Raw genomic sequence first — 24868 nt, 5'->3', positions numbered from 1 at the left:
AAAAAATATATTTTAAAAGACTTTAAAGGAAATTAAATCAGAACTATGAAAATATAATTTGTTATGGTATCAAATTTCTGTATCAGTTTTGCAAGCCTAACTGGGGAAACATAGCTGATTCCAGTGACATTCATTTTGTTTTCATTTGTGATACTCATGTATGCTTTTTTTATCCTTTGGGTGCTGATATTGAGCTGAAGAAAAGTGGTTCTTCTTAAATAGTTCATTTCTTTCTACATTTCAAAAAATGTATGTGGTTTGCGGACAGTTAAAATTGCCATTTGTAATTGCCTTGTGAGAAAAGGAGATTTGACATAACGTCTGGTCTCAACTGAACAAGTTTGATATCTGGGCTGCTCTTGGGTCAACTGGCTTGTAGATCCCGCCCCAACACACACACACACACACACACACACACTCTCACACACACTCTCTCACACAGACACATACACACACACACAGACACATACATACACAGACACACACATACATTTCTTGCTGCATTTTTAATTTCTTAACTTGATTCAACTGATTACGCTTAATACTCAAGATTCATCCTACAAAGTACAGATTTGTTTTTACAGCAATAAACCTTTGTTTTTAGTTTATGATTACACTCAACAAAATGCTGGCAGAAGTGATTTATTATTTGAGTATTTTGAGATGATGTATTTGACAGTTTTTTGGGAAAACTTTTCTCACTCCATACTCAGATGGGCTACATTGTTCAGATGTAGATTAGATTGAATTATAATGATTGTAATGTTGATCTGTTGCCTTTTTTAAAAAATTAAATTTGACTGAAAATGTTAAAAAAATAAGGCCTCCCAAAAGACACCTAAATTCTAGTCCCTGTAAATGTTACTTACATGGGAAGAAAGGGGGGGATGTGCAAATGTACTTAAATTAAGGATCTTGAGATGGGGGGATTATCTTGGATTATTTGGGTGGATCCCAAACGCAAACGCACATATTTTTCTAAGATGGAGGCAGAGGAGAAGTCCTGTGAAGATAGAGAAGAGAGAAACTTGAAAATGCTGGCCTGCGAGATTAAAGTGATGTGGCTACAGTGAGGAATATGGCAGCCACCAGATAAAAGAGGCAAGGAGCTCGACCTCCCCCTCCAGAGGCAGCGTGGCTCTTGCCAGCACCTTGATTTTGGCCCAGTGATACTCCTTGTGGACTTCAGGCCCCCTGACCTCTGAGAGAATAAATTTCTGTTGTTTTAAGCTACCAAATTTTTAGTAATTTGTTACAACAGCCACAGAAAACTAATACAATTACCTTGCAGTTTTTTCCCTTATTTTTCCTCTTTCTACCCACTACTACAATTTCTGTACCTGTCTGGAAACTATCTTTGCTAACTTGCCAGTAACTATTTTTATTTCTCAAGTTTAATAAGCTTTGGTCTCTATTGAGACCAGCATAATTATAATAAACTCTAAGTAAAGGCCAAATAAACAGGATTATATACATTTTACACATGCAGGTTCTGTGAGTCAGAGAAATTAATAACCAGTTCAAGGAAACACGGAGACCGTTGTGATTCAAATATCAATTTACACAAGTGACGCTGTTCTTTGCATTTACAACTACAAATATCAAAAATTACAACCCAGTAAGTGATGGCTATATATATTTTCTATAAAAGATACTTATAAATTCTTATCCAGCCAACTAATATACCTGTCTTTTATCCTGAGGCCTAGATGTAAATGCAGTGGTGATGTCATGAACGATAAAGCTCCATGAATTCCATCTTCAAGATGGTCATGAGTGACTTGAACTCCAACATTTTGAAGTCTGGAAGTGTACATAAAGCCATCATCTCTCACGAGATCATATTGACAGGTAAGAATATAGGTTGATGGCAAATTCCGTAACTGGGAATCATTGGCCAGCAAAGGTGATGCCCTGATATCCATGAATGCCGGAAGTGAATGATTACATCGTCCAAGAACTGGTTCAGTATAAACGTAGTCCTTTCTGTACTTCTTGGGTAAGAGAATACTCCAATTAACAAACTTGAAGAGATGTGCTGATTCCAGAGGCATATGTTGGTTTCTCAGGACTGCCAGGGATAATGTTTCACTGGCAGTGAGATATAAACTTATGAGTTTTATGCCTGTTTTCCTTGTCAGAATTAAACCATACTCATTGTCTCGGTGAGCCGGCAAGTAAGAATCAATCAGCTGTAAACTAGGGTAAAGCAATGCTTGTAGCTTGATTTTATGTTGTATTTCAAGATTATTCTGCACCTGAAAAAACATGATGATAAGACAAAGACTTCCAAAACACCAAGGAGAGTTAATTTTAATAATTTAAGCAATCTTGAGGTAAACAAATCTACATAAGTTGTTGGATGTTATAATTATTTTCACAATATTGATGATGTCTTTCAGTGGCATGAAAAAATGTGAAGCTCATTTCAACAGTAAAGTTTAAAAAATTTTGGTTGTGTGTGTGAAAAAGAGAGAGAGATACAAACTTCCAGTGATAAAACAAATAAGTCATGGGGATGTCATGTGCAGCATGCTGACTATAGCTAGTATTACTGTATTGTATATTTGAAAGTTGCTAGGAGAGTAAATCTTAAAGGTTCTCATCATAAGAAAAAAAATTGTAAATATAAGTGGTGATAGATGCCAACTGGACTTATTGTGGTGATCATTTTACAATATATGCATATATCAAATCATTAGGTTGTACACCTGAAACTAATGTTATATGTCAATTATACCTCAATAAAATTTTTTTTAAAAGGCATATAGCTGAAGGTGAGGCACTATTGGGTTATACTCAAGAACAATTTGGGGGTCGGGAAGCAGCAGCCACAGTGAGCTCCTCAATCCAAGGTGGAGAGAGAAATAGCAGCAAGCTGGCTCCATGACCACAGTAATGGCGTAAAGCACAGTTCGATCTGCTTTAACAAATCGGTGCCTTAACATCAGTTGAGTTGGTGCATAGCATGAGTTTGGTACAGCGGGCAAGGAGGCAAAATAGAAAGAGAAAGAGAGAGGGAGATAAATACATGCAATGATGTTTGTGTCAAAAATCACCAATGGAAACAACCTAAACATAATAGTCCTGGGGGAAATCAACAGTACATAACAGGTTTGCAAAAATTCTTGACTGAAAGTAACCGAAGCTAACAGAATAAATAAATACAACTATTAAAATAATATTTCATTTTAAAATCTAAGAAATTCAAAATAAATAGTATTAAAACTACAATTTAAGTTTAAAATAATGTTATTTGGCTATCAAGCAAAAGTTCCCAACATAATACGATAAATTTGAAGAAACATTATCAAAGCGCAAAAGCATATAAAACAAAAAAAAGCCAACAGATCTGTAACTTACATTCTGAAAAAATAGTGAAGTGTTTGAGAAACAAAGGGATAAAACTATGAAAAACCCTTATTGAGATTCACTAAGTTTGATGCGTAAGAAGAAAATGAGGCATATTTGACCAGGAGCCCTTTTTCCTCTCCAGAGGTGAAGGGTGTCCTGAGGTCTCATTGATGACCCTGCAGACTGCAGGACAGAACCTTGAAATCATCTCCAAGGAGTAAGTGTGTCAGCTGGAGGGTGACATCTGAGAAAACGGCATCTGGACCATGAAAAACCCCCGGTGCAGCTCCAAGTGAAAAGTCCAAGACTGGAGGACGTGTCTCTAAGTCAAACTCTTACCACAGCGCTGGCTGAACCCCGAGGAGGGAATAAACTGAAATCCAAGAGGCACCTCGGACGGGAAATGACAACCTACCACCTCCCCAAGGAGCGCCCAAGATGCTAGAGGTTTCACAAGTTTCGAATGAGAATGAGCTGGGACAAAGTTTCCTGACAAAAACTCCCCTAGATGGCAAGTCTCTCCCAAAGGCCCTCAGGCAGAAGATTTACTGAGCAAAAGTCCTCTATCAACATCCCACCCTCGGAAAACGTCCCAAACCCAGGAAAAGAAACAAACAGCGACCACACACCCAGGGGTGGGGCGAAAAAGAATCCACCCACCCCTGACCTAGCTTGACCTTCCTTTCTGGGATGTCATGTGAAATAAATCGCTTTCCCACAAAAGTGCCACTATTTGTCAGCTCGCTGTCCCTATGATGTCATTTGTCGCTTTACCATTCAATACTTTTACTTCTCTCTCCGCTCTCCTCCAAAACTCATTTCAAAGTCCGCCCCTCCAGATACTGGAAGAACACCTGCTGATCGGATCCTGCACATCTGGCAGTTTTGCCCTAGTCCGAATAACTATGTGATCAGTCTGGTGTGAATCTTTTCAGATACTTTCTACACATTTTATATATACTTATAACCATATATGTGTGATTATGCATGTAAATACCTGATCAAAGTTAACTTACCTTTCTCTTGTCTACTTTAAACTTCCAAAACTCTTTACCTCTTTCAGGCCAATATCACTTCCCCTTTTCTTATAAAAATGTACATAATGGATCTTTCTACTGGATTTTGAATACTATAAACGCTGACTCAATATCTAAGTTATCATCTCTCTTAGTGGGTCTAAGATAGCAAAGTGCTCAATAGAATGTGAAAAAATAGAAAAATGAGTGAATGAATATTGCTTTCAGTTTATAATTCTTTTAAGAAGACACTATCTTTGGAACCAGAAGTCATAAGATGCAAGAAGCAGTAACAGGTATATATAACAAGTAGGCCCCAACAATAACTCTAAATTATTGAACTATCAATAGCTTAGTTCTTTACTTCTAGATTCACATAGACTCAAAGATAACTAGCTATTCAGAGAGCAAAGATGTAAATAAACGTTAATTCTGAACCATCAACATTAGTACTGAAAAAGCCCTGAATGGACCATCATATAGAGTGGACATGAATATCACATGAATGGATTTGTATTCCTCATTTTGTAGGCAACTCATATGTACGTGAGAGCAAAAAATATATATGTACAAGGCATTCATCTCAGGATGTTATTACTTTGAAACAATAAGAATGAAAGTACAAAATCAACAAAGTTGAGAGAACGTATCCTGCTTGTGGAAATATCCTTGAGGTTTAGAAACATGTGACTAAACTTAAATTGTCCATTTACATTTTTTATTACTTTTTAAGTATAATAAAGACCTTTGAGTAACTCAGTCATTAAACGGTTATGAAAGATATTCAACAAAGCCCATCCTTATTCTTAATCTTTTTCAGTAAATAACATTATTTCAATGAGAACACAATGGATATGATGCATTTGAACTTTCCTTTTATACTTAAACACCATTAATCTCAAATTTATGATATTTAAAGTAAAATTCTCCCACGTAAATTATTCACTGTCCTTCTTTATTAGACCACCCAATTTGAAGCAGGACAGTGAGACAGATTGTATGACTCAAAAAGACTAGATTCCTGGTAACACCATGTCCAGGTGCAATACCCAATACCCGTGTCCAGGTAAACACCCTGGATTTATAACATATTAACTCTATGACCTTGGACAAGTTGCTTCACCTTGTAAAGCTTCAGTTTCCTGATTGCTAAAATTGATGTGACCTTAGTAAATTTGGCATATGGTTTTTGTGGGGGTGAGATAACACGTTTATAGCACAGTTCTGGGCATACAGTAAACACTCAGTAAATTCTAGTTATACTTCTTATTGTCATTGAAACAAATGTAAAAGGAACCCAACAGCCTATCCTTGGAATGCTTCAGAAAATGTTTGTTGATCTTCCAGCAGGCAAACCATAGGAAATATTGGCTCAGCTCCATCTTGTTTGAGGATGCAGAGGCGGTGTCTGACCTGGAAAAACACTTTAATAACTCCTGTACAAACCCTGGCTCAGACCGCAGAAGCCTTCTGAAACCATAGGCTCCCGAACTCCATGTAAGTCTTTTTTTCTTTAAAGATTGGCACCTGAGCTAACATCTGTTACCAATCTTTTCTTTTTTCTTCTTCTCCCCAAGCCCCCCAATACATAATTGTATATTCTACTCGTGAGTGCCTCTGGTTGTGCTATGTGGGATGCCGCCTCAGCACGGCCAGACGAGCTGTGCCATGTCTGCGCCCAGGATCCCAACCAGCAAAACCCTGGGCCACAGAAGCGGAGCGCACGAACTTAACCACTTGGCCACAGGGCGGCTCCCCCACGTAAGTCTTGCTGTAAAATGGAGGATCATCATCATACACTGCTTCTTTTCACCATTTTAATCACTTGTTTAATCTAGTCTGTTATCTAGTTCTTCCTACTTTCATTTCCCTTATTTCTCTTGATTAGATGTTTTTGACTGGCCTGACCTCCACTTTCAAACACAAACCTAGCTCCCAGAAGTTTACTTTGGATCAGAAGCCACCTACTTTTCGAGAAAGCATGATTGCTAATATTCAACGAGCAATTGCTACAAGTGAGACATTCTGGTTAGTGTTTTACATGGAATTTCCTCTTGCATATATCACGGAACACTAAAACCCACTTCCCATCAACCTACCTGACTCTTCTTTATTCATTAGTCCCCAGTCTGACAGTCCTCCAGGCTGTCGATTCCATCGCTTTTTATTTCACTAATTTGTCCGCTTTTCTCATTCCTACTGCGGCCATCCGGATCCACAACACTCTATTTGTTGCTCAAACTATTGCAATTCTTTCCCTATGCTCTCCTTTCCATCCTTTCTCACCTTCCAATCTATTCTCCATTTTGTGAGAATAGTATTTTTTAAAAATACAAACGTGATTAAGACTTTTCAATGACTTCACAATGCTCTTGGAGTCAAGTAAAAGAATCTCACAAGGCCCTTCCATGACATGCCCCTGCCAACATTTCGTACCTCATTGCTCACCCTCCTTTCCTCTGATGTAACGTTTATGGACTTCTTTCCTTTATTTGCACCAAGATCCAGGGGAAGAAACAGTGACTACATAAACAGGGAGCGGACAAAATGAATCCACCTACACTCCTCTCAAGAAAACAGCAAAACCAACCTGATTCCAAAGATGAGTAATTGGGTGCTGCTCATTCCAGCTGTGTGCACGGTAGTGTCTTTATTTAACCTCTAAATTTTTTCCACAAAGACAAATTAAGGATAATCTGTGAGACTGTGTTCTGTTATGCAATGGGACAGGTTTAGAGAAAGTAGCTAATCAGGTAAAACATGTTGAAGAGAGGCAGAGGTCAACCCTGAGATATTCTGAAGGGTAGAGGAAGAAGATGGGAGGAGTACAGGCACGATGTCACGGTTTGGAGATATAAAGATTAAAAAAAATTATTGTCCCAGATTCCAAAACATTTAGATTCTAGTTGGGGATATGCACAAGCAACAAACAATAGAATAATCTCTCTACTGTAACTGTGTATAAACTACTTCAGGTAATGTAGATGCAGCATAGAAGAGGTTTGCCTGGAGATGTTTCTGGAGCTTAGGGAACATCAAAGTGGAGAAATCCATTTGGATATCTGGGTTTTGAGCCCATGACAGTGGTCTTAGTGGAAGGCACAGATCTGAGAGCCTTCAGCAGATAAATCAGAGCTAAAGCCTTGAGACCGGGCAGAGAGTGGGATAAAAGACAGAATGAGCATGAGATGAGCCCCAGGAAATGCCAGGTTTAAAGGAGTATACAGAGAAGGAGCTTGTCTCACATAACACTGGAAGAGAACAAGGAGGGAGCACTATTGTAGACCTCACAGGAAGAAAGAGCTTTCTTAGACAAAATTCAGCAAGCGTTTTAAATGAGGATAAGAAGCTATATAAAAGAACAGCAACAAAAAACACCCTTGGATTTAGAAAAAAAGAAATCATTGACAAACTTAGCCACAGCAATTGGAAAGGAATGGGGAGGGCAGAACACAGTGACAAAGTGAGGAGGGTGCACATTCGAGTATGTAGGAAAAGAGTATAATTTTCTTTTCATTGAAGTTGAGTACAAAAAGAAAGACTAGTGGGGGGGTGGGGGGAGGGCACAGAGGGGGAAGTGGTGTACCCACAACATGACTAACAAAAATGTACAACTGAAATCTCACAAGGTTGTAATCTATCATAACATTAATAAAAAAAAAAAAAAGAAAGACTAGTGACAGCATGGAAGATTGGATAAAGGGTTAAGAAAGGCTTGTTAGCTTTGTCTTTCTTTTTTCTTTTGATTTTAAGATGAGAAAGCCTAGAAATGACTACATGCTGACGTGAAAGAGCAAATAAAGTTAGAGATCTTGAAGAAAGCGGAAAGAAAGGAAATAACTTCCAGCGAAAGATCCCTGAGGAGGTGGGAGGTGGGAGGTGGGAGGGCCCCGATCTAGCAGAGGTAGCGGGATGATTTAGGTAGTCAAAGAAACAGAGAAGACAGTACACATGCGAACTTACACAGAGGAGATTTCTTTGATGGTTGGTTGATTTGTCTGTTGGTTTTGGAAATAATACATGATTTAAAAGCAGTGCATGTCTGGTGCCCATTTGTTCATTACCTCTTTAAGAAAATACATTTCACTTCATAGACAATAGACTTGAGTCAAAACGAATTTCAAGTTGGAGGTCTTTTGGAGGCGATAGGGAGGTCAGGGAAAGAGGCAGAGACAGAGAGATAGAGAGAAATTCTTAACACATTATTCTTTATCTGGCTAACATGAATGTCTCTGACCTTTAAACTTCCATGCAAAAAACTGGCTAGTTACTTGGGCCGGCTCCGTGAACGAGTGATTAAGTTCACGCTCTCTGCCGCAGCGGCCCAGGGTTTCATTGGTTTGGATCCTGGGTGTGGACATGGCACCACTCATCAAGCCATGCTGAGGCGGCATCCCACACAGCACAACCAGAAGGACCTACGACTAGAATATACAACTATGTACTGGGGGGCTCTGGGGAGAAAGGAAAAAAAAAGAATAAGATTGGCAACAGATATTAGCTCAGGTGCCAATCTTAAAAAACAAACAAACAAAAACCCTGGCTACTTAAGGAAAACAGTGCCTCCTTAAAACCATCCTCAACATAATCATGGACCAACTGGAATCCAAAATTTGGTGGCAGTGAAACAGAATTTCTGATGTCAGGCTGGAACAAAACAACTTTCTTATCTACCAAATTGACGTCCACCTGTCACTTCAGGATAAGGCAACTTTGCTGCCACGGTGTATCAGGAACAGCCTTCAAATGTTAAAAGGTAATAATTCCAAAGCCCTATACAGTACAGGCTTAACTTGCACTACTGATAAGGGTGTGTGAGTTCTACAGACTAAAGAAGCTAGCCAATCTTTTCTTTAATGTAGCAATCTTACTGAGGTATCTTTTTACCGAAGGCGAGGGGTACCTCCTAAGACAAGTGTTCCACTTGACTAACATATTGCTGATTGACCCATAAGAGAGGAGCTGAGGAAGCTCTCTCAATCCTAGGAGAGGGCTACTCAGTTCAAGATCTAATAAATGGTGACAGAGACCATCCCGGGACTACACAGTGGCTTCTGCAATTCATCTTGATTTGGTTAGTACAGACGGATAGAAGCTTCCAGAGCAGTGGTGAGGCAAGATTCAAAGTAACAGAGGACAGATGTTTCTGCTTTCAATGGATTTCAGGTAGTCTGTATAACACTGAGATGTTGTGATAACACAGAGAGAAGCAACAAAAATGGCAGAAACTAGCATCCATACTACTGAAAATCATCCCATGTCCAAGGGTGGTGAGCGTCAGCAAAGTTTTTTTTAAAGTATCATCATGAATTATAGTGTCTTATTAATATTTACTATTAAGACTGTTTTTTAAAGAAAATTTTTAAATATCTTTGAAGTGTCAAACATGCAAGCTCTTTTGTGGCCAGAGAAATATGGTAGTGAGATGCCAGAGAAATATTGTCGAAATCAGATCACAAGTCCACATTACCACGTTATGACAAATGATCCAAATTAGCAGGAATAGGGTATTTAGAAAGACCAAAACTATAAACTTTAGCAAATACAGATAGCTAATATCATAGCTTCCTTTATAAATTAACTATACTGAAATACATAGTTTTTAAAAATTAAGGAAAGTGGGACTTCACAATTACTTCAGAGTCTAAAATCAATTCACATTATTTTCCAAAGTGAAGAAGATATTTATGATCCTCAATAAATAAAAGCAATGCAGAGATTACTTTAAAATAAAATTGAATGAGATGGCTGTGAAATTGGATTTAAATGCTATGGTTAAACTAAAAATATTTGTTCCTCTTAATTAAAGATTAAGAAACGATGTCCAGAAAAGTTTCCTTTCCTGTAGTGACTGTCCAGATCATCATGACAGGCAAACAACATCAGGATTTTAGAATACTTTATATGAGGTTTCCAGAAGATCTCGGATGATTTTCATACTTTCTAATAATGGGACTATAATTTAAAAGTGGACAAAGTCCTCAAAAGAAAATTACAGATCTACTCATCCTCCTAACCTATGAGAACATCTTTTTATATTGTGAATTCTATATGAGACAATGAGTGATTTTTTTTGTATCTGTATAGGAAAACAAATCTAATATATTCTCTTGAAGTTTTCTCAGAGTCCACAACAATATTGATCTCTCAGTGGTGTATTCTTGTTCAAACTGAGTTCCTCAAGCCATAAATCTATAACATACTCTTAATCATAGGGTCATGAGACTTTAAAACAAAAAAGATTTATAATAATAACAAAGTAAAAGTTGATCCTAGTGACCCAGATCAAGCACAAACCTAGCGCAGGGAATAAAACTTTTGGATGAAAATATAACTCGTGTAGAAAGTCTGGCAGATCAAGAAGAACAAGTAACTTAGAATGTGACCATAAAAATAAATAAGAAAAGATAATGGAAATCACCTTTCTGTGCTATGTAAGCACACTAAGCACACTGAGTTCTGATGTCGTACTTTCAGCTGTAACAATCTCGTCGAACAGATAGATCAGGAAGTTAAATAGATACTATGTTCTTGTTTAATGAGCTAATTCAAAGAATAGAATAATGTCAAATTTTAATTCACTTCCAGAGAACAATCTGTACTGCCCTACAAATTTTATTGAGAATTGTGTCGGGTTTCGGTGGCTGTGTTAATATTCAGGATTGCCCTGCTAGAAAACTGTAAGGCCAGTCTTCACATCTTAATAAATTCTTAATAAATTTCTTAATAAATTTCTATGGCTACCATCTAATCATTATTTTGAAAGCTTTCTTCACTTATAGTGCCAAGCAAACATTACAGTGCGCAAGCCGAGATTATAGTGTGGCGAGATGGTGCATGATGATTACTGGGAAATTGTTGGACAGTTTTCAGAATCTCTACATCCACAAAACCAGTTTTAGATAAAATTCAAGATCACAGATTGCTATATGACTCGGCAGAGCAATTAGCGTAAAAATCTCAAAGCAAGACAGTCTCCAATTTTCACTCCCCGTCACTCTCCCCACTCCACCCCAGCAAGATCCTTCAGATAAGAGACATTATTTCAAATACACAGCAAATTAGTTCAGGTTGAAAGGGCCTCAGGAATCAACAAGTCTAACGGTTTGTAAACTTTCTTTTTGGTGATGAAATTCTATTTTATTTTTTTCCCCTAAGAAAATGTATATAGAACTCTAAACAGAAAGGGAATTAAAGTGGAGCATGTGGGGTTGAAGGAGGCCGAGGGTACAGAGTGACATGTGAAGCTTTGCCACCACTGCCACTCTGGCTCCACACAAGAGCTTTGCATGTGCATGTGTGTTACAGATTAGTACACACATAAAGCATATGCATATGTACTTATATAGATCTATTTGTGTGTGTGTGTGTGTGTGTGTGTATACAGTGGCAAGTGCATAGGCGTATACAAACAAATAAATATATGTCTGTGTGTGCATGTATAATCTTCCTCTAAGTGCTCCAATTCTGAGCATTTTATTTTCATGCTTAAGAGGAAAGATATTTTTTAAAAAGAGGAGTTGGAATGCTCCCAAATGATTTAATGAGGGCTTATATCAAAACTGAACAAAGAATTTTTAAAACATGGAAATCAATCCCTCAAAAAACACAAAATCTTTAATTTTAGCAAGTGGAAAACAGGAACGTATAAAAATTTTAATTCATCATGACCAAGTGCCTGGAATGTGAGCCTAATTTAATATCTGAAGGTCAATTAATATAACATACCACATTAAAAGAATAAAGGAGGCAAATCACACAATCACCTCGATAAATGCATTAAAAACATTTAGTAGATTCAATAGCCACTTACGCAAAAACTCTCAGCAGGCTAGAAATAGAAGGAACTTCCTTAACATGACAAAGCCAACTATGAAGAGCCTCCAGTTAACATTATGTTTATTGTTGAAATATTAAACAATTTTCTCCTAAGATACAGAGGAAGCCAATTACATTCAACATTGTACTGAAGGCCCTAGTCAGTGCGCTAATTAAGAAAAGAAAAGCATAAAGATTGGAAAGGAAGAATTAAAACTGTTCCTAGTTGCAGAAGATATGATTGCTTGTGAAGAAAATCCTAGGAAACGTAAAAAAAATTTAACTACTAGAATTTATAAGTGAATCTTTCAAGGACATGATTGTAAAAGACCAATGTAAAAATCAAATGTATTTCTATATACCTTCAATAAACATTTGGAAAATATTATTTTAAATGAAATTTTCCAAAATAACTCAGGAATAAATTTGAGAGATTTGCAAAACATCCTCACTGAAAACAGTGAAATAGTACTGAAGAAATTGAAGAGGACCTAAATAAAATATGAGATATACCACGTGCATTAACTGGAAGTTCCAATATCATTAAGATGTCCATTCTCCCCAAATCTATAGATTCAACACAACACAATAGCAATCAAAATCTAATTAGCCTTTATTTTTTATAAATTGAAAAGATAGCCTAATATTTTGATGGAAAAGACATGGATTTAGAAAAAAGAACAAAACTATTGTCAGCTCAGTATTGGCATAAGGAGAGACACATAGATCAATGGAACAGAAGAGAAAATTCAGAAAGAGATAGTCATGTTACAGTCAGTTGATTTTTAGATTCAAGCATCATTGTAATCCAATGAGAAAGGGCAGTCTTCTCAACAAGTGTCTCTGGAAGAACTGGGTATCTGCATGAGAGAAAAAAAGGATCTCCAACCTCTACTTCAGAGCACAAAGATAAATATTATGTACCTGTTGAGTCACTGCAGCTGCTAACGTGCCCCCAAAACTGTCTCCTGCAATACAGATTCGGGTGGGATCCACTCCGTATTTTGTAAGAACTTCATCCTGAAGAAAAAACTTGACTGCAGCAAAGCTATCTTCAAACTGAGCAGGAAACTGGTGTTGAGGAGCTAGTCTATAGCTTTAAAAAAAGAACAATTGATTTAGACAATTTTTAAAAGTACCATTTATGTGGCTTTCAAATACCAAATAGACATAATTTAACACCAGGTTCTGTTGTTTAATCTTCCAAAAATCAAACTTGAGCTTTCTACTAACTTCCTATTTTGTGAAAAAACGAAAACTGGTATACAGCTTGTCAACCTCGTGTCTCAGATCCACAGGTGGCATTGCGTGTGAGGAGTAAGGAGAATGTTGAGAACTCCCTGAGGTCGTAAGTGTAATTTTTAGTCCAGCTACATTCTGGATCAGAGAGGCTTTGTAGCTTACATCATACTCTCAGTGTAACTGGCGATCGAAACATTGAAAAACAGTATTAGAAAAGCACCATGGATTTTTGAAGGCTGCAGATCTGAGAGCATATTCTAAGCAGTGTCCTATTTTTTTCAAGATCACTTAGATAAAAATTCTACGTGCTGGCAATGCTCATACCTCATCATAGACAATGCTGAGGAGTTGATTCTAGATAAAAATGTTGAAATGTAAATAACATTTAAATATGCTAGGGAGCTTGCTTGTTTCTGGTAGATTCATGTGTAAGGCACATTATCACATCATTTTTTTAATGGATACAAGTGGATTTTTCCCCTATATATTTAGGCCAGTAAAAACAGGAGAATACCTCTCTTATCTATTCTCAGGGCTAACTTCCTTTCTGATCTTCAGAATGCTAAACGTCATAAATAACTGTACTTTACATTAACTGTTGGGGAGATGATCCTTAAAATTTTATTATAAACTGTACGTATTGAGAAAGTCCTAAAAAGTATAATTTAAATACAGGTATGTACCAAAAAGAGGTTGGTATCTATTGCTTTAAATGTAGTAGATTTAGACTTTTTAGGGCAAAAAACAACACAAATCTAAGGATTTGATAGAATATATAAGCCATGCACAAACGTATCACTATATTAAAAAAGATTTAAACTGATAAGATTTAGATTACCTCAAAAACTATGGAGGTAAAAAGGACAACAGTCTAATATTATAAATTAGAAATATCCCTAAAAACAGGAAGTCCTTCTAGGTTCTGTAAGTAACCATAAGGACAATGATGGCAACCACTCTTTAAATGGATGAAATTTTCACTTTGGTTTTTTTCTCTAAACTTCCATAGCTTCCTAGCTAAACAAACAAACAAAAAACTATGTCAGAATGTCTTCTAAAAACTACTGGATTAAAAGTCTCTAATTATGCTTTTGTTACTATGGAAGAGATGGGAGAAAAAAAATCCTCCTGAGGATGTCAGCTTCAGAAATCCAAACTATACTAGTGTAAGAAACTACTGGACCATCCTAAGACATTCTAGTATGTCGTAGCAAAATCCAGAATGTCAGATCACTTTTCCTGAGAGTGGCTTAAAATTCTCAGCTGATCTCAAACTTTACCTTCTACATTCTTCTAGACAAGAATTACTCTTAGCCCAAATACAACCTAACATCCAAAAATCTGTAATCGTTTATTTCCTCCTGTCTAGCTATGTTACTTGGGGCATAAGTAGGCCTTTAGTTTTTTAGTAGTTTTGTGTGTCTAGAGCAACACTGTTTCCAAAAACGATCGCTCTGGGCTGTCACTAAGAGATTCCCACAATCACAGGAGAATATTGAGATACTGACCCCTTTGAGGATTGCAATGCTGACAAATAAAATGTATTAATTAAAAAAATTTGTATTTGAGGCATAACTGCCTTGATTTGGAAATCAAACCCCTACTTGGTGAAGGGCAAAATCACATGGGTCAAAGAAAATCATTTTCTTACTCCAGTCCCACAACAACAGCATCAAGTTTGTTTGCTGTCCATCTATTCAGGAAGTCAAAAGACATCTGCTCTGAAGTAAAGAAATAAATACTCCCTGTAATTAAAATCAAAATACTCCCTGTAATTAAAAAACAATAGAAATGTTATAACTATGAACTTGGAAACAAATGTGATTTGTCATTATTACAAGGAATCTTTTTTCCCACCCGTTTCTACGCGAGGGACCGGAATCAGCATGGCATGGTCTGCAGGAGTGTCTCTTCAGCCACTCTTTCCAAGGGTGGGAAGATAACATGGCTCATCAGTATTTTGGGGAGGAAAAACTAGGTTCAGCCCATTCTAATTTTCTCTTACCTTCTGCTGTCTGCACACAATGATCCTCCCAAGAATGCTTTGTCACCTGGGGCATTCCACTCTCCTCAGCTCCTCCAGGCAATGAGTGTCACAAGCAGGAGGCAGAGGATGTAGGCAGCAGCACTGGCCACTACAGACGGATTAATCTCTCCAGTGCAAGGGTGACTGACTATCAACAACACCTACACATGCATTCTCCAAAGCCTTCATAAAAGAATGGTCATGTTTTGACTTTCATTTACTTGAATTCCATGTATAATCTTTCAATTGGTTTAGAATTCAGGGGAGAAAGAAAGTACTAATAGATGCATTGACTCTCTCAAACTGCAACACTCAATAACATGGTTCCTCAAAACCTCCATTTTCTTTAAATATCCCACATTATGAAATGGTCCAACAACCTTGGCATTTAAGATAGAGATCTTGAGAGAGCCTCTGACAAGTCAGTGTGTGCACTTAGATGTACTTATCTGATGTGGGGTGGGTGAGCCACGGAGTCAAAAGAAAGATTTCTTGGACTCTCAAGGTCTGGCAGTAATGCTCTTTTATTCAGAGAATAGTGTGGAATTGCATGGGGACAAGACCCATGGGCAGTAAAGAGCTGCTGCAAACATGGGTTGAGGGTAGGGCTAAATTTAAGGCATAGGTATGTGAGTTATCTCTTTACAAGACAAAGGAAAGAATATGTAAAAATAAGTTGTTAAAATGGTATCAGTGCAGGTGGGGTCTGGTTATTGAGTGGTCTTAGATAAGAATCAAACCAGATTAAGTAAATGGCTGAAGCCCCCACCTTAAATATTATTTTTAGCTAAAGACAAAGGAGGATGTTGGGAGTGGAGGGGGAGTCATCATGGGAGATTACCACACAAGAACAGTAAGGAAATGCAGATTTAAGTCCCTGCCTTTGGCATTGATTAAGGGTTTCTAGAGATAAGGTCATCCCCTCTTCTTCCTGGTACAGAGAGGGAGACACCTTTACAGATGGAGATTTCCTTTACAATGTAAGTGCCTCTTAACAAAGGGTAAGTAAATTCTACTTTTCAGAGCCTCCTTCCCATCTGCAATTTTTAAAAGTAACCAGCCTAAAATAATGCTCATCATATGCATTCTGGCATGCTTGGCACACAAGCCATCAGCTCTCCCTGCAACACACACGTACACCCACACACACACAAACACACACACACACTTCTCTCCCCAGGTACTCTCACCAGTTTATCAGTGCCCCAGCAACAACACCTTGGCAAATCTGTGACATCTGCTATGACTTTATTTATTATAAGATTCTGGAAATCCAGAGAATTCTAGAGTTGTGATCCAAATTCAAACTTTTCCAAGGCATCTTCTCACATAGTAGCAAAACTTCAAATTGAAAACTAATTAAATACAGCTGTGTAACAACCTTGAAAACAGAAAAGTAAATGACCTAGTCTTTTAAGTAGAAAAATAATGTTTTCATTAAAAATTGCGTCAATAATTTGCAAGGAAAGTCCATGCATAGATGAAGGCCAAAAGGTACAAGATATAAAAACCCCCTGACTTTCATGTTTAAAGCCTGTGGGGCCCTGGAATTGGCCACCCCAAGATACATCTCTTTGGCATGAGGATTATTTGGGGCTGGTTACTTTTATAATCTGCAGACAGGAAAGCAACTGAAAAGAAGAATGCCTTGGAGTCATGCTATCAGCCTATACTTATAAGAATGATCATAACAATCAACAGCTAACTGTACGAAGAGTTTTAAGATGTTTATCTAGAATAGAAAGTCTTTTTCTAAAGCACAAGAGCTGGATTTCTCATCTCAGTGTTGCAAATTATCCAGTTTTATATTTTGTAATTTTCACCTTGTAGACTGTAAAAAGAATAAAACAAACACGAGAGGCTCCCTGTTTCCCCTGGCCTTCTACATTTAGCCCCTTGTTTCTACTCTATGGCTAGCTACCTTCCCCACACTGTGAATGTTGAGCAGCTGAGAAGACATAAGGCTCGCAAAAGCAATATTCTTGTAATTGTGATTATGATTGCTTGTGGAAAGCAATACTCTTGTGATGGTTTTCAGGATTCTACCAACCAATCCAAGCAAGGGACATGAACAGAGGAGTGACCCCCAACCATGAGTTTTTGTCAAAGTTGAGTACTGCTGCCTAAGCTGAAGCTGCAGGGGGTTGCATTCAATTTTTCCCAGCCCACAAAAAATCCATAACCCTTCTTCAACTGAGGAGCCACGTGGTCTTCAAATGCTCCCTGAGGCTCTTCACCTGAAGAAAGTATTTAATCTCTTTTAGAGTCACCTAAGTCATTTTCTTTTGACAAAGTCACTGTGAAATTTGTAACTGATTATGGTTTTTTCCCATATGTTAATTGTCAGAAAGCTAGGAAGAGGAAAACTAGAAAGCCACAATTGCAGCCAAACCATTTTAGCGCTTTGTACATTAATCTGAGTCTTTGTGCCTTGTTAATTTTCCATATTTATCTTCTCTTTGATTACTCATTACTAATATTTGGTTAAGTGTAGCTTGTTATATTGTAGATATCTTTATAAGGTTCTCAAACTATTTGGAACCAAATGGGACTTAGAGAAAGAGAAAAGGTAAAAAAAAAAAATTTCATTAATTACCTGTGTGGCTTTCTTCAGTTCTATTCATTTAATTTTATGATGTGAATTAAATAGAACAGTGGCCCTCATATGCCAGCATTCTATGATGGAGTTTTCATAAAGGTATATTTATCCACATTTTTGTTTTGAATCTGCCATTTATGCCTCTTAGAATCATCGCCAGAGATGGGTAAGGAAACTGGACTTCCTGGGAAGAGCTTATTCTTGCCTAGTTCTATTTGTGTTTTCCTTTTAGAAGCAAGGTTAGCAAGCATTCTGCGCTTTACCACAGTGAGCATCGTTATCAGTAATGACAAAGTTGATCTTTTAGCGCCAACAGCGTGTGATCCCAAATGACCGTTTCCAACATCCCCATCACTTCAGTGTTTCTGCTCTTCAACATATTCTGATCCCAAAGGAAAAAAGTTTTACTAACTGACTTGTCCACGTCCTACTTTCACTTGATGTAACTCTATTCAATATAAAACCTGAGGAGAAAGAAAGTGATTACCAAAAAGCAAAGCAAAAACAGAAGTCATAATCTCCATAATATTTTTTCGCCAAATCTGTCTATGTCTCTCTCTCTATTAGATATCTAATATTTATAGCTTTGCTTACACATATGAGTAGGTATATATGCTTGTATACATAAGTATGGATATTTATATAAAATAGTTCTTACAGCAAAAACATACAGCCAGTTATACGTTTTCCTTATACAGTAAACTTACTGAAACTTCCAAAACAAAAAGCGCCACCATGAATATAGATTACAGCTCGTCGTGGCATTTCGGACTTTCTCTTTGGCGTGTACAAACGTACTGGAATATCAGCAAATGCTGTCTCAATCACTGTGACGTGTTCATCTGAAAGTGGGTCGGTATGGTCCAGCTTGAATATGATTGATACAAACTCTTCATATTTCATAATACCTGCATTTTCAAAACATGTGGCCTGTAAGAGCAAAACAAAATTAAACATTTCCATCTTTAAATAACATCAAATGCATATAAGGAGAAAACTAAAAAACAAACAAAATAAATAAACAGAATGTTTGCAAAAATTATTTCCAAATCATACTGTATAGATCTTATGGCATAATCTTATTGCCTTTGAAAATCTCAAGTATCCTGTATTTTAGATAACGATGTCATTCAAAAGCTTTCAATTTACTGGCAGTTTTTATGTGTATTGTAATTATTTCTTAATTGTAAATTCTTATTTGAAAATTTTCCATGTCTTATAACATCTTTTCTTTTTTGCAGACATGCTGTCATATTTTCCTTTTTTTATTGTTCATTTTATTTAATCCAAAATTTTAAGTCATTTGTGACCACACTACTAACGATTCAAATATCCTGTTTTCAACTCCAAATACATTTGTGTCCTTCGTTCCCCCGCTGCACACGCCCCCCCCCCCCAAAATCCCATATTTGATATCACTGAAGAAAGCTCTCCTTGGTATTTCTAACCAGCTTCTCTAGGACCTTTGTGATATGTCACCGGACAGTTTACTCAAAAGAAAAACTCTAAAAATTATGTGGTCGATAGTATATTAAACAACTTTTCTTGCCGCAATACTACAATTATTCCAAAAAGTTTTAGGTTACACGGTCTTAGGGAACTTCTAACCCCTAGACATTAAGGATAGGGAGAGAATCAAAAGCTCTCAGTTGCAGCCAGTAAGCGTCAAAGCCAAATCTGCACCCATTTTCCTAGATCAGCCTCTTGTACTGCCACTCACTGCCTGCACGACCTTAAGCCAATTACTTGCTCTCTGTGCTTCAGTTTCCTTATCTACACAACTGTAATAACAGTAAGAAATCCCTCAGTGGGTTGTAGTAGAGGTTAAGTGAGTTAGGACTTTTACCACCCGTAGAAGAGTGCCTGGCACATGTCAGGATTCAATAAATCTTTTCTTAAGTTTCCTTCGCTAAGAAGAATTCTTAAGTATTTTCATGCTAATTGAATATAATCAATTTAAGAGCACCCCTGAAAGCAAGTTTTTGGTAAATTAGGTTAATTTTTCATTTGGTGAAGTGGCTTTTAAAAGATTTTTGCCAAATTGCCTTGTTCGTCATTTCTCAGATATTTTCTATCTTGAGCAGACACTTCAGTATTTTTAAAACCATAACAAAAACTACCACTTTACAGATTATTTTGTACTCTTCTAGCATACATGATCTTTAATTTCAGAGCAATCCTGCAAAGCATTTATTATTAGTATCCCTGTTTATAGGTAAACAACATACAATGAAGGGGAAAGGAAATTTTTCAGGGTTGGAATGCTTTCTCCTACCCAGCCCCACCTTCTGATTTAACACACGACTGCAAAGTAATGCATTCATTTTTGAAGGCCACTTTATCAAGAACTTTAATTTTCACTTCCCTTTCATATGTTGAAAAATTAACTTTTCTTACAGATATCACAACTTTGAGTTACAAAATTCAGTACTGACAAGAATAAAATTGTTTTCCATAGAACCAAAGACTGTAGAATAATCTTTAAAGTAACTATGTGTGTGGTTTATTATTATATTTTTTAATATAAAGGGTAATGCATATACAATATCAAATACATCAATTGCATAATTTTACTATAGATGGATAATGGTAAGAACAATTTGTAGCTGAGAAAGTAAGAGTAGAAGTTTAGAGTTGGATATTATGCTAATGTTATATTTTTGGTGATAACATCAATATCAGTCACTGAGTTTTAAATATGTATGAAATAATCAAGGAAGATAGCAGCAGTTTCTCTGTGGAGCCGACATTTGCTTATCCACATATTCTTTCATTTTATGTAAATTCAAGGAGTAAGAGCGTTGAGAAAGAAAGTTATGGTGAAGAGCCTCTAGAAGTGATCAGAAAGAGAAATATCAAGACTCAGCAGACACAGACAGGAGCTGGCTGTGGTTTCACAGAACTGTCATCTGCTTACAAAGCACCACAGGACAGCCCCTCCCTCCTGTTCCATGGATTGCTCTCTCTTCTCCGATCATCTGCTGCTGGTGTTCCCTTCTCTTTTCAGCCTCTTATTGTTATTACCATGGAAGAACCTTCCTGGCAGCCACCCGGTTTGGCAGAGAGCATGGTTTTGAAATGAGGCAGTCCTGAGTTCAAATTCTGGAGCTGTCACTTTCTAGCTGCATGAGCTCTGCTGAGCCTCTTTTTCTTTCTCCATAAATTGGTAAAAATAATTGGAGTATAGTGGGGATAAGAAGAGGTACATATTCTAGAAAGCCTATACATTTGAAGAGCTCAAAAATGTTAGTATCTAACCATACTCCCTCTTACTAAGGAGCTATTTTTGCTTGAATTCATAATCCATCCTGCATATTCCAAGTCGGACAATCCCTGAAATCCAGCAATTAAAAACTGAAGATGCACAATGGAAGCCACTGAAATAGTAAGAGCCCTACATGAATGTCAAACAGGTACAAACATTAATAATGCTTACCTGTACACTATAAGATAATTACAGGACTAGGTTGTCCCTGACCACTCAAATCTAAGCCAAGTTATCAAATAAACTTCAAAGCTTTTCCCTTCAACAATGCCATTTATTTTATGCATAGCACAATATACAGGGTATTTACATTTAGACATAAAGTCCTTGGGAACAAGAAATCTATCTCACTCAGTTTTGCACAGATGCAGCAAGTTTTATTTACTTAATTTTATGTAACTGATTTATGCTAACAAAGAAACAAGCAATGATTATTTTAAAACAGTAATTAACAGACAGTTCATAGGCACTGATTTTTAGTCAACAAGGCATCCCAATATCTAGGAGAAAAAATGTGACTTACCACAAAATCAATAGTTTTAATAAATGCATCCAAGGCCCTTACTTTCCAGGGTTCTTCAATGTTGCCTGGTACAGGTACACAAATATAAAAAGCAAAGAGAACACAAAGCAGCCCCAAACAGAGAGCTTTGAATGTCATGATATCCCTCTTCCAGCCTCTTCAGAGGGCCGAGATTAAAACTTTTCTATGAGTACTAAATAAAGAGCAGAACAAACACAGACTGGGAACCCTTTTGGGTAGTATGGTTTTCTGAACAACAGACAGCTAATTTTCAATCCAAATTTTACAGCTCAGTAGTAACTTGTTTTGCAACTATATAGACTCTGAGACAGGTGGTGTAATTTGTCACTTCTTGCCTGTATTATTAGCAGGTGATTAAAAACTTGCACAATGTTTCCTCACCTGGGATGCCATTGTCATTTTGAAACAGCCTGATTGTTAAGACATAAACAAGAGCCTAAATGACAGTGCTGAAGAAGCCATGGAGGAAAATTTTGTGATTGGTGGGTTGCAACGTTTTGCAAGAAGTTCAAAAAAAACTTTAGCTGATATTTAGTCAAACTCCAGGCTAATGCCATTAGCATGGATTACTAACCATGTTAACAAACCCTGCTTGTTGTGGTGGACCAAGCTTTGGGCCAAAAGATAGGGGGTGTAGCGTCTTGTCTAAGTTCCATCATCATCAAACTGGAACTTTTTCATAGACTGAAGCACCACAAGGTTTGGTATCAGTGTCTCAGAAAACACTGTTTTTTTAAAGGATTACATAGTGACTCCATTCATATGGTTAAGTGGTAAATATTTCAAATTAATCTACATCAAAAACTCAGCCTAGGGTGTCAGGAAACATCAAGGACAAATACTGGACTCATGCCTCCCACAAACTGTGAGCCTGAGAGAGATCTGGGCATGAAGCTGATCACCTGGAAGTTCTTTAGAGATGCAAAAACTAGAGATTTTCCATCTGATATGTCAGGACCTAGTAAAGAAATGAACAGTCACAGGTCAATAAACCCACAATTCTCAAGCTCATCAACCAGGAAGCAGTACTTACGGGAAGTAATTTTTAGTGATAGATTTCAATCCAATCAGCTGTCCAATATAAGTATATATTGGATCTCTTGAAAGTAGAAATATTAACTACGAAGTCTATCATAAACTTAATTGTTAAAATGTTTATTTTGGGGGCTGGCCCCATGGCGTAGTGGTTAAGTTCAGCGTGCTCCATTTTGGCGGCTCAGGTTTGCAGGTTTGGGTCCAAGACGTGGACCTCCACCACTCATCAAGCCATGCTGTGGTGGCAACCCACAAACGAAATGGAGGAAGAGTGGCACAGATGTTAGCTCAGGGCTAATCTTCCTCACCAAAAAAAAAAAAAGTTTATTTTTATTCATCTATGTTGCAGTCTTCCCTGAATCCCCTAGGCATAACTTAGTAATAGAGTTTATCATTCAAAGTAGAACATCGTTAAAAGTGAAAGAGACACTGTTAATAATAACTCAGATAAACTAGAACTGTCCTGGACAAACTGGGACATAGAGTCTTAACCTAATTCTAACTCTTTCAATTTAGTTTAATTTGTATGCTTGCCCTCTCAAGGAAGGAAGACATCATACTTTTTTTATCCTTGTAAACTCTAAGTGCTCAATGCTCTGCATGTAGATGTACATTTTATATAAATTAATGGATGTCCTGGTTAAGTGATTAATTAACGCTTGTGGATACTAAGAAGGAGGAAATCTCAAATCCGTCAACAGCAACGGCATATGGAAACTAAAATCAGAAATGGTCAGTGACGACAGGAGCAAGAGAAATACAGAGTTAAGGTGAAGATAAGTTCTCTGCCTTCACACCACCACATACACACACACCCACACACATGCAAATGAACGGAATTTGGGGCTGGAGAAGAAAGAGGAATGAGGTTAGGAAGCTAAATATTTGCTATAGCCATGAGAAGGAGGAGGTGCTAACCACAAGTATTTAGCAGATACACTGCTAATATATATATACCAAGTAGTTTAGAGAAGGTATATATATATATACCAAGTAATATATACCAAGAAGTTTAGAGAAGGTATATGGAATCTATCAAAAGCCACATATCATGTGGCTGACACTGTTCTTCTCATGTTTGGAAAGATGAGCAGAGGCGTGTGATGTGAAGACTGAATTACTTAATCAGACCAGAGCAGTTTGCCTAACACATAGTAAGCAGTCAAGAAATATTACCTGTTGGGGCCGGTCCCAGGGCCAAGAGGTTAAGTTTGCACGCTCCGCTTGGTGGCCCGGGGTTTCACCAGTTCAGATCCTGGGCACAGACCTAGCACCATTCATCAGGCCATGCTGAGGTGGCATCCCACATTGCACAACCAGAAGGACCTACAATTAGAATATACAACTATGTACGAGGGGCTTTGGGAAGAAGAAGAAAAAGAAAAGAAGATTGGCAGCAGATGTTAGTTCAGCTGCCAATCTTTAGGAAAAAAAAAGAAATATTACCTACTGTCATTGTCATTATTATTGTGAATATTATTTTTATTCTTATTGCTGAGGTCACAGAAAAGAGGTAACTTGAAAGCATAAGACCCTTCAAGAAGGTCCAGGACTGCATAGTGGGATTCCAGGGGGACTTTAGATCCCCAACCGCAGTCACAGGTCAAAAGCACCTGGGGACCTAGAGAAAGGGGTGCAGACAAAACACGTCCGAAGAATTTGTCTACTTTGAAGTTCCTGAGGTTCAGCCCTGGGTGCTGAAGGTCTCTTACATTCACAATCTTACACGTCCCTTGGGTCACCATTGTTTAGTACAGAAGGAGAACAGATCAGATGCACAACACAAAGAAGGGATGAAATTCACCCCATCTTCTCCCAGATTCCACGGCTGTGGGTCTTTTCCTACTTCACAGAGCTGTCAGCAGCATCGTTCTACGGTCACCCTTAATGTTTATCTTTTTTCACTCGCTAAATGAAGTAAGGATAAGGCCTTTACGTGCATGATAGTTTGTCAATTTGGGGCTTTTGG

General features: G+C 37.5%; 1 protein-coding gene across 3 annotated transcripts; it reads right to left on the bottom strand.

The window, feature by feature from the left end:
• Window positions 1–517: 517 nt before the first annotated feature.
• On the bottom strand, window positions 518–24220 carry AADACL2 (arylacetamide deacetylase like 2). 3 transcript variants are annotated; one of them, XM_070493682.1, is made up of 6 exons: window positions 21844–22176; window positions 18763–18985; window positions 15082–15151; window positions 13113–13284; window positions 1687–2258; window positions 522–1003 (listed from the first exon to the last, which is right to left on the bottom strand). In XM_070493682.1, the coding sequence occupies exons 1-6, from the start codon at window positions 21979–21981 to the stop codon at window positions 979–981; spliced, it is 1200 nt and encodes a 399-aa protein (XP_070349783.1). In that variant the 5' UTR covers window positions 21982–22176; the 3' UTR covers window positions 522–978. The 3 variants fall into 3 exon arrangements, with proteins under 3 accessions (XP_044610742.1, XP_044610741.1, XP_070349783.1); XM_044754807.2 differs by lacking the exon at window positions 21844–22176 and adding an exon at window positions 24076–24220 and having other exon boundaries at window positions 518–2258; XM_044754806.2 differs by having other exon boundaries at window positions 518–2258; window positions 21844–22174.
• Between the last annotated feature and the right edge of the window lie 648 nt (window positions 24221–24868).

Source organism: Equus asinus, chromosome 21 (genome assembly GCF_041296235.1).
Source record: "Equus asinus isolate D_3611 breed Donkey chromosome 21, EquAss-T2T_v2, whole genome shotgun sequence".
NCBI lineage: Eukaryota > Metazoa > Chordata > Mammalia > Perissodactyla > Equidae > Equus > Equus asinus.
This window is presented reverse-complemented; position numbering and strand designations above follow the sequence as displayed.